The sequence below is a fragment of the Caretta caretta genome, chromosome 5 (genome assembly GCF_965140235.1).
Source record: "Caretta caretta isolate rCarCar2 chromosome 5, rCarCar1.hap1, whole genome shotgun sequence".
Taxonomy (NCBI): domain Eukaryota; kingdom Metazoa; phylum Chordata; order Testudines; family Cheloniidae; genus Caretta; species Caretta caretta.
Window position 1 is genome coordinate 40,527,171 of NC_134210.1, and position 10,565 is coordinate 40,537,735.

Here is a 10,565-nt window from a genome sequence, read left to right on the forward strand (position 1 = left end):
TGTAAGGAACAACTCATTCACACTTTACCATGTACGGTAACTGGTAACTTATTAATAGTATCTCAGCTCTCTGGGCAATAATGAGAAATTATCAGTTATTCTGTCAGAGAGATTAGTTTAACCAATTTTAGCATTCTTGTCATTTTAAATTTCTCATCCAAAGATTCCTAGCAACTGAGTTATTGGTGGATCTCCTACAGATTGGCCTACCTAGCTGCCTTACATCCCAGGGAAAGTTGAACCTTAAAATTAAGCTTCACTAGTATATTAGACTTCCAGGTGAGCACAACTCATGTGCATGAAGCTGACATGGAGGTAAGCAAACCTAGTACCACGGTTGCTAACAATTTAATTCAGCTTGGAAAGAGGGTCCAGATTTTGTAAGGATATTCAGTTCAGAATAACCAATCAAAGGGAGGGAGCACTTCAAAGAAAATATGATGACATAAGTGCAGAATATCTGAGGAAGACTTGATTGCTAAGAATGCAGCTTATCACTCAACGTACCTTTCTTCCTAGGTCCGTAAAACAAATCATAAAGCAAAACCATCCAGTTACACTGCAACAATATATTCACCTGATGACATTGCATTTTATCAGGTGATGGAAGAGCTAGACAATGGTCTCATGTACAACAAGGCTCGTCTCTCTCCAAGCTGCTACAAAGATATAAAGCCCTACTTCCCTCAGATGTAGAAAGTGCAAGCTATTCCAGTAGCAAATTACAGGCAAAATTAGGAAGACACTATGTTCTGCAATTTCATTCCATGCACAGCATGGACAAAGCAAGTCTACCCTTGTTCTATGCTGTTCAATAACATTAACTGATGCTATCCAAACTGCTAGTAATCTGAAACAGGAATTTAAATTCACATTTTGTGAATGTTCTTCTGGCGAGTGAGCCTGATGAGAAGCTTTCAAATGAACAAGTGGTTTTATATAATTCTGCTTCAATCCTTCACTCTGAAATAGGCAGAAGGAAAGACTCCGTATTATCTAAAGCCAGGTGATTGTAGTTTATAGAGGTCAGCTACTTTTATGCCCCACTTGGAGCAAAAGTTTGTCCTTTGGTTGATAGATAAAGAGCCATATAATTCAGCTAGCAATGAGTATCCTCATTCAGAAGACATTCAAATTGTAGAGTACATAGTATTTAACTGGTCCAAAATTATGACACCACTGCACATAAGCCTTGCCGCATAGCTACACCATGAATTTAATAGAGATACTACACTTCCATGGATTTTTTTTTATCAGTGATGATGAGCTGAGTCGGTTAATCACTAATCCTGTAAAAACTGAAATAGAAAGACTCCAGGTAGATTTGTTAATTCCAAATTGAATTATACCACTTTGTGTTGGTTGTAATCTCATCCATAAAGAAGGTGATAGTATAGACATCACTACAGAGGCCGGTAATGGAACAAGCACCTTCCATTCATCGTCTAGAATAGTAATTCAAGAACAGTCTGCAGATAGTCCAGCATCACAAGAAATATCATGGAAGGTGGGAAGGGAGTCACCTACTCTTACTGGGCAACCCAAGTCTTTTATACAGTATGCAGCATTTGAGAACCTAGAACACGTCCAGAACCAATGAAAAGTTGAAAAAGTACTTGGGAAAATAAACTCTTGTCACCTACAAATAAACACCATTTGAGCTCACTTTTGGTGACTTTTAACAGTACTACCTCCGACCAATAGCAAAATGATGGTGATATTGTTAACACTCAGGTGATTCTATTTTGGGTTGATTTAAACCACAAGCTTGCAACAAAGAATAGCACCTACACAGCAGTTGCATATGCACTTATTGTGGATGTCCAATCAGCTGTCATGGCCACAGTCTATGCCAGAATGCTGAAACGTAAGGAAATGTCAGCAGCTGTTGGACAGCTACATGCCATTCAGACCATAGATCAGCAGCTCTGTGCTGTTGCTCAGCAAGTGACACGGACTCCCCCAAATGAACTTGGTACCAGTGTGATTTGTCAGGGTGCTTTTCACCTAGACAAATCACATTGCAAGTCCTTCTTATTGATTCTGAGGTGTATGCAGCTCGTACTGGAGATCAAATGCTTGCTGGTAAGTGATTCGCCTTGCTCTACACAGCTTGAATCTAGTGTTTGAGGCCCTGAGTGTGCTAAAACGTTTTTCATTTGTTAAATGGTGTGAGCAGGGAGGAGGTGCTCATGTAGTTCCAGCATTTGTCAGGGAAATGTTGGATGACTCAGAAGGTGTTTTGAGTCTGCTGCCCACCCATTGGCCCTTTGTGTGCTCCTGTTCTCGCTAGTTTCTCCCTGCTTTACCTCTTCACCCTCCCCAGTCCTGCCCGCACTGAAGCTGGAAGCAGCTGGGTTATGTCGGTGGCCAGCAGCAGCCTGGAGGTGTTAGCTGCCTTTTGACCCTGTGTGGGCAGGAAGGGACAAGCTGCTTCCAGCCACATGGGGTAGGGGTGGGGAGGGGAGAAGAGATGAGCTCTACAAAGACAGGGGCCAGGTCATCCCTTCCCCCGCTCTTCCTTCCCTGCACCTGGAAGTAACTCCCATCTCTTCCCTCCCGCAAGGCTGCTGCTGGCCACATTCTGGTGTGAACCCTGGCAGAAATCTGGGGGGAGGGGGCATGTGACCCTGTGTGCCCCCCACTTGTTGCTTTGGGAAGCCGCGACGCTAGGTACCAGGAGAGGCAGGTCTGTCCCAGAGGCCCAGCTGGGCATAGAGTGCGGAGAGCACTGGGCAGGGAGGGTCGGGTGGATTGGTCACACCACCACCCACCCCGTGTGAAAGAGGTGTACTGGAGTGTGTGTGTGTCATCTCTCCCCATGTGTGGTGGGGTAGGGGGGTGTCACCCCTGCCCGTGTGAACCCTAAAGCCTTAAAGATAAGAAGATAAATAAAAAGAATCCAACTATGCAGAATTTCTTTTTAACAGGGGCTCAGTCAACTTGATGTTAATTTGAATGTTTGTACTGCATAGTTCTGACTGATTGCCGTTGAACTCGCTTGAATACGAGTACTTTTACCAGGTGTTCCATATTCAGCATAGGGAAATATGGTCACCCTATAGGTAAGTCTACATTCATGACATGTTAAATCTCCCTGAAGAAGTAAACAGTGGCTCTGAATGGTGGAATTTGTCACCCATGGAGTGACAAGGGAACAAAGAAACTTTCATCAGGGACTCAAAGGATAGCAGTGGGATTGTAGGACTGACAAGAAAGAAGCCAGCCCTTGTCAATCCTATCACTCACCTATTTCGGTAATAAAGATGTTGAAAAAAGGTAGTGCTTTTTAAAAAAAAAAATTGGAAAGTACATGTTTTCCACTCTGCTCACATTCAGGAACACCTGTATCTGAGATCAGAACCCCATTGTATTAGGTACTATAACCACACACACAAGGAAAAGTTGCACCCTGCCCCTTACAACCTAAGTAGCCAGTGAGACTACTCATGCTTAAATGCTTTGCTGGTTCAAAGCCAAAATGCTCCGAACCTAGTGGGATCAAGACTTTAGTTCCATAAGGAAGGACATTTTCTTCAGATATAAGAGAATGGTGTGAAGTAGATTTCGGATTTCTCCCTCAAGCAGGTACTAATCTGGTTTATAAAGATAATACCTGAGAAGTAGTTATTAACCTCCCTCCCCCATTATTAGTGTCAAGGGGATTGGTCCTGCTTTGAGCAGGGGGTTGGACTAGATGACCTCCTGAGGTCCCTTCCAACCCTGATATTCTATGATTCTATGACCCTGAAAAAGGATCCACAAAGAAGTACCACTGTGCCTCTAGTACACATTAGAAATAGCTAGTGTGTTCCAATTTGTGGAATCTCATTGATTACACTGGAGATCTGCATTGGTGCCCATGTGATTTGTTTTGGCAATCATTATAATCATATATTAGTTATGATTTCTGATGGGCTTTGTCTAGAAATCCTTGAAAAGAGCTTTAAAAATTCAATTTTCAGATTGATTCTGGATATCAGGTACAAAAAATCCTAACGTATATTGGACAATACTGTAACATGCTTAAAGCACATCAACTCCCACTGTGGAGGTTTTTTAAATTTACAAAAAACAAACATACCTATTTGGAGCATGTATGTTTTAATGAAATCAAATGTAGTACTCCAAGCTGTAAATCTTTAAAAGTAAAAGACTGTAGCTCAAACATAAGAAGCATTCATTGGAGTACTGAAGGTCATTTTTGGCCTCGAGATATTAGATCGGTGGTTCATAAATTGTTCCAGTCATGCCCCGTTTACCAGTAACAGAATCTGTGTGCAACTCCTCCCAGCCCATTACTGGACAGCCAAGGCTTCCTCACCAGCGGAGCTTGGGCTGAAAGCAGATCTGGGGGCAGAGACAGAGCTGGTCTGGGGGCAGAGAGGGAATGAGGGCAGAGCTGAGCTGGGGGTGGAGCATGGGGTGGAGTGGACCTGGGGGCGGAGCAGGACTGTGGTGGAGCTGGTCTGGGGGCAGAGTGGGACTGGAAGCATGGTGTTCCTTCACTGCCCCCTATGGGGGCTAGCCCGGGCCTGGAGGCAGAGCAGGAATGGGGCCTGAATGGTGGTGGGGGAGGAGCAAGGCTGGGGGCAGAGCTGGTCTGGGGGCGGAGTGGGGCTGAAAGAATGATGCTCCCTCCCCACCCGTCATGGGGGCTGGCCTGGGCCCACTGCATGCTCCCCTCCCCCCCGCGAACGTTAATCTGTGCCCCTCCTTGCCCGGGGCGGGGCACCCCACAGTTTGGGGACCACTCTTCTAGGCAGAGTGGGTAGATTAAGAGTCACTTTGGATTGTCTGGTACTTTTAGGTTTGTGAGATTCCTCACGTTGGTTTTTTTTCATGATTAATCACTTTAGTAACATTAAATATTGTATAAATCAATAATATTAGATATAGTATTCAGTGGATTCTGAAAATGTCTAATGTCACTCCATAGAATGCATTTATTATTGTACACGTGCATCCAGTGTTTAAAGTTCAGTTGCGCTTTGTACCTAAAGCGGGGATTTGAACTCCTTGTTATGTATGAAGAATACAGTGTATCTGCCCCAAACTTTTAGCACTTGCTATTTGAGTTCAGAATGATTTTTATGAGTATTTACAAGCAACTTTGTTAATTAATTAAAATTAATTAATTAAAATTAATTAAAAACATGACATTTGAGAAATTCAGTGCCATCTCACCTTTTCTAAGGCTGAAAGATCTAAATAACAAAATAGTAGACTACTCAAATTTTCCATATGGTTGACACTCACAGAAAACTCCATCCTCCAATCTAGCAGACATATCAGAGAGGAACAGAGGGACAGCTGGGGTTAAGGGCTTTATACTCTTGATTCCAGAGCGTTGGAACATAGGGTCATGCACTCCCATCCAGAAGGGCTAATTGCTTTGAAATGGGTTCTGTTACTGTGTGGCAATGCATGCACTCTACCAATATAGATCTTCAAAAGCAATACCCTCAGAGAACAAAAGTTACCTAGGCGGTAATGGGTGTAGTATAGAATTTGCTTTTTTGCATACAGTAGAACCTCAGAGTTACGAACACCAAAGTTATGACCTGAAAAGTCAACCACACACCTCATTTGGAACTTTGGAAGTAAGCAGTCAGTCAGCTGCAGAGACCCCCCCCCCCCCCCCAAAAAAAAATACAGTACAGTACTGTGTTAAACGTAAATCACTAAAAAATTAAAGGGAAAGTTTTTAAAAAAAAAAAAAAAAAGAATTGACAAGGCAAGGAAACTGTTTCTGTGCTTTTCATTTAAATTAAGATGGTTAAAAGCAGCGTTTTTCTTCTGCATAGTATAGTTTAAAAGCTGTATTAAGTCAATGTTCAGTTGAAAACTTTTGAAAGGACAACCATAATGTTTTGTTCAGAGTTATGAACGACCTCCATTCCAGAGGTGTTCATAACTCTTGAGTTTCTACTGTACATATCTAAACATTATTAATATATATTAATGAATAAGACTTGATGGTGTTATCTTAGCATATACATTACAAAAACTGCTAGACACGTGAAATTACTACACATTAGAAATAACTAATGTGTTTCAATTTGCAAAGTCTTTTACAATATGGAAACTAATGTACACAGGTGCGGAAACATTTGCTATACAGAGATCACTGAAAAGAAGTTGGGATTGAAAGTATAAGAATAGTTGGAAGAAGTTATAGAAGTGCAAAGTATTTTAGCAGTTTGAGTCCATGGGTTGAGAATGGTCGTTTAACTAGTTTGAAACTACAGATTAATTTTCATTGTGGAGGTAACTGAGTTCTCCTTGGAAGAATTTGACTCAGTGAGACCATTTCTCAGCACAAGTACAAAGGAAAGCAAAAGCTTTTTATTACTCCAGCTCAGATTATAAAATAGATGTATGAGTCACTGGTGTGTTGGGACTGCCTCTTGCCTGCATTACTATATTTTTGCGTTTATCTGTTTTCCACAGCTTGCACTGAAGGACCCTGTACACACTGTGTCGCTGCAGCAATTCGTCTATGAGAAGCTAAAGGCACAGCAAGAATTACTGGGAGAACAAGCCTTTCAGGCACTTATGGAAACAGTGGATACAGAAATAGTCACACAACTACAAGAATTCTTGCAAGGCTTCTAAAGAGTCAGAAACAAGATTTTGTATCTCTAACTCTCCAGTTCAAAAATAGGGAAAAACACCTAGCCTTCCATCTTACATGCAGAAACCTGCTTAAAAGCTAAAAATAACTTGTGTAAAAAATAAAGAAGCGGAGACAGTGAAACTGATTTTTTTTCTTTCTGAAGGATTGACACAATAAACGTAAATTGGCTCCTAACTAGAGTTTACAAACCTGTTTCACAAGAGTGTAATTTTATATATATGAGGAATAGCATGGGGTAATGTGTACAGTGAAAACAACTGCTTAATTTACTGTTAATAGAAAAAGAAATGTTTTCATTATCTGATAATCATGTGTGTTTAACACTTTGAGGAAAAGTGAGGGCTAATGTTGGAGATATTTTGTGTAACAACAGCTCAATTTGGCTGCCTTACATTTTTAATTGTTTATTACACCATAATAAAAAAAACCCAATTCTGCTCAGCCATTTAAACAAGTGAAATTATTGCAGCAGGAGACTAAAAGACATTGTCTTTAATTGGATTTTAATATTATATATTACATACATCCATATACATACATATTCGTAAGATTTTCATGCTTGGGGAGATAAACACCAGTTTGAAAAGAAAACAGATTTATCAGCCAAATGTTTTATTTTCATGATACTGATCCACGTATGGGTAAACTTGTTCGAAAAGGGAAATTGTCTTATTTTATTTTCTGCAGACATGTTTTCTACTTAAATATGTAGTGTAAGAACCCAAAGATGTTGGGGTAATGCACTTCTGTCCTGTATCAGAGACCCAAGTTCATTTTCTGATCCTAGTCTCTTTCTCTCAGGCTGGTGGGAGCTGAGTGTATTGTGGGTATATACTACCGGCCTTGCAAGAAGTTGGGGTGAAAGGTATGCTCTGTGTTGCTGCATAGTGCCCTCTTCAGAAGATTAAGGATCTGATCCGTAGCCCTTTGACTTCAGTGAGCTTTAACTTCGGCTCAGACACGATGAATGGTGATGAGAATGGTAAATTAAGAAAGATGGAGGAAGGAATGTTCAGAGCTCTGTCAGTGACACAAAGGAAAGTTTCTGTCCATCCCTCTTTCCTGTCCTCATCCCCAGGAGAGAAAAAATGTGGTTTTTGTTTTGTTTTTGGGTGGTTTGGTTTTTTGAGGGTTTGGGGGTGCTTTACATTTCCCATCTGCCCTCTATTGTCAGAACCCTTTTTAGTTGTGGATTGTTGTATTTTGGTTGGTTTTTTTTTTTTAAAGGAAACTGTTGAAAACATGGTAGCAAAATGTACAGTATGAATTTTGTATAGAAACCTGGGTACAGTATGTAACTGGAGAACCTACTGCCCCTTTGTAATCTTATAGAACTGAAAATGTGCTGGAAATGTTGATTCTTCCAAAAAGACAAAAACAGTAAAGTTTCAATTAAACTTTCCAAAGATATCTCACCTCTGACTGTCTTAATCTGTATGCTTTTATTCTTAAGTATTCAAAACACTCTCAATAGTTTAGAGATTCATACATCCTTGAAGAGTCTTATTGTACCTATAAGGTATAACAGTGCTGTGAATTGTAAATGGCAATATTATGGTTCTGAATTCTTCACTAAAGATTTAACTTTTGTGCTTGATGATTCAGGCTAAAAGCTACTTAGCATGATTTCCCCCCCCCCCCCACCGTTAATATATTTCCATTACACATTCTAAAATAAATTTAAATAGAACATATTAAATAGGCTTTTCTGACATATTCTGTAGAATGCCTATGTCTGTTAATGTGATGATAAATACTAAGGCATAAATATTTTTTAAGATAGAAATTCTCACAGAATGCACATCTTTCCACCTCCTGATGGGTTTTCAGTTTAGGTATTGATACAGCAGATTTACTAAAATAGCTATGTTAACTATTACTTTATTTAAATCCCTCGATAAAAATATAGCTTTTAATTCAAAGCGCCAAAAACACCCTAAGTTCTAAGAGTATTTTTGTTAAAAGGCAATCACAAAATTAACAAAAAGTTATTTTGAAAAATATGTGGTCTTTAATGTCAAAACAATACCTCGCTGATTCCTAATGTGCCCACTTTCCAGGAGAATGAGCTTCGAAACAAAGTTTTTTTGCATGTCATACAATGCTATGTTATAAATGGATAGTTCTGGAGCTGTATGACAGAGATGTCTTGAGGGAGTGTGTACTAGTCTGTAATTGATTCCAGCAATACATGCTTAACACTGCTTTTTTGGTAGTTTTGTAATTGTATGTCCATTAACTCTTGTTCTGCATATGGAACATACCCAATCATCCCTCAAAAGAAATGTGTGATAGGCAAATCCTAGAAAGTTGTGAGATTTGGTTGCTATGGATTAGAAAGGAACAGGAACTCAAGGGTGGTTGGGGCCATTCCTCCTTTTGTATCCTTTCAACCCTCCATGATGGGAGGGGCAAAGGGTCCCAATGGACACAGCATTCCAGAAGGTTCTGGAAGCCGATGGCATGGGTGCCTTGATCCCACCATGCAGACACTCGTCTCAAAAAAACTCCAGTTACAGGTAAGTAACTTTCATTTTCTTAAGAGAGCTATGCTAACCTTGATTTCCACTGGTCTGGAAATAAATGGAACAGACTCTTTCTTACAGGATTTTGGTACTTCTTGAACTATGTTTGCAGAGCTGAGAGTGACTTCTTAGAGATCAAAAATTCTAACCCTATTAGCAAAATTCTTACTATAATCAGGAAAATGTTCTTGTGTTTAGTTTTTGTTTTTCTCTCCCTTGGCTAAATCTATGGTATCTCTTTCCCTCTATGTTGAGTAATTAATTTAAATTAACAGTCTCTTATGACTGATTTCATAAAATGCTGTAATCCAGTACCTCAGGTCATTGGTTATTCATCAGAGGACAGCACCAGGATCTTGCCCGTTCATTCAAAATGTAATTAGTCTTTGTCTTCCTCATAATTCCCATTGAAAAGCCCAGCTGAGATAAAAACAATTCAAATAATTATCTGTAAGCCTTAGACACAAAGACAGCTTGAAATAACATTAATTAATTATTATTATTATTTATTAATTACCTAAACAAATGCAGGAATGACAGGGAACATTTCTGTTTTCTGCATGTCATTGTTTTTCATATTAGAGACTTGATCCACCCTTGGCTAATTAACAGACTAGTTGTTAATGTTAAATGACTGTTGCAATTAAAAATGTAATAGACTTTCACAACACTGTTATTGTTAATCAATTACTCTAAATAATAATTAAAAAAAAGATTGTTCTTCATTTTGGGGGATTTCATATTTTAGCCCTGAACTATTAAATCCAATGGGAGCTTTGCCATTTACTTCAGTGAGAGTAAGATTAACCCTTAGGCCCAGATTTTCAAAAATATTTAGGTGACTGAAGATGCAGCTAGGCACCTGGGTGCTTTTGAAAATCTCACTAGGTACTTTTATGTTACGGATTCTCATTCATTACTAGTGGACAGAGGCGGATTACGGTTTTGTGGGGCCCTGGGCCAGAGCAAGAAGGGGGCCCTCCCCACTGTGCCTGCATTTTGCCCCTCCCCCGCCCCTCCTAGCACTCCTGCTGGGGAGCAGGGTCGGGCATGGGGGCTTCTCCCACTCCCCACAGGAACGCCGGGCCAGTGGAGCAGGGCAAGCCTCCACACCCCAACTCCACTGCCCAGCAGGAGCACCGGGTGGGCAGAGCGGGGCAAGCCCCCGCATCCTGACCCTGCTCCCCGGCAGGAGCGCCGAGCAGGTCGGGGCACGGGGGCGCCCATTCTCCTTCGCCCTCCTGCTGAGGGAGTGTTTGCTGGGGCTTTTCTCCTGCACACAGAGTCTTGCTGTGCTCTGTAGCATGCTTACCGCTCCTCCCCCACCCTCCAGCAGGTCTAGGCAGGCAGAGAAGCTTCTTTGTCCCTCCAGTGTAGTAGCCCTGCCTCAGACTGCAGCC

General features: G+C 40.9%; 1 protein-coding gene across 6 annotated transcripts in view; it reads left to right on the forward strand.

The window, feature by feature from the left end:
- The window catches only part of IPO11 (importin 11), a 297,412-nt gene extending 289,357 nt beyond the window's left edge, over nucleotides 1-8,055 (forward strand). For all 6 annotated transcript variants that reach the window (XM_048851646.2, XM_048851648.2, XM_048851647.2 and 3 more), the window contains one exon: nucleotides 6,454-8,055. In XM_048851646.2, coding sequence (XP_048707603.1) covers nucleotides 6,454-6,618 — 165 coding nt within the window. In that variant the 3' untranslated portion in view covers nucleotides 6,619-8,055. The remainder of the gene's footprint in view (nucleotides 1-6,453) is intronic.
- Nucleotides 8,056-10,565: the final 2,510 nt, after the last annotated feature.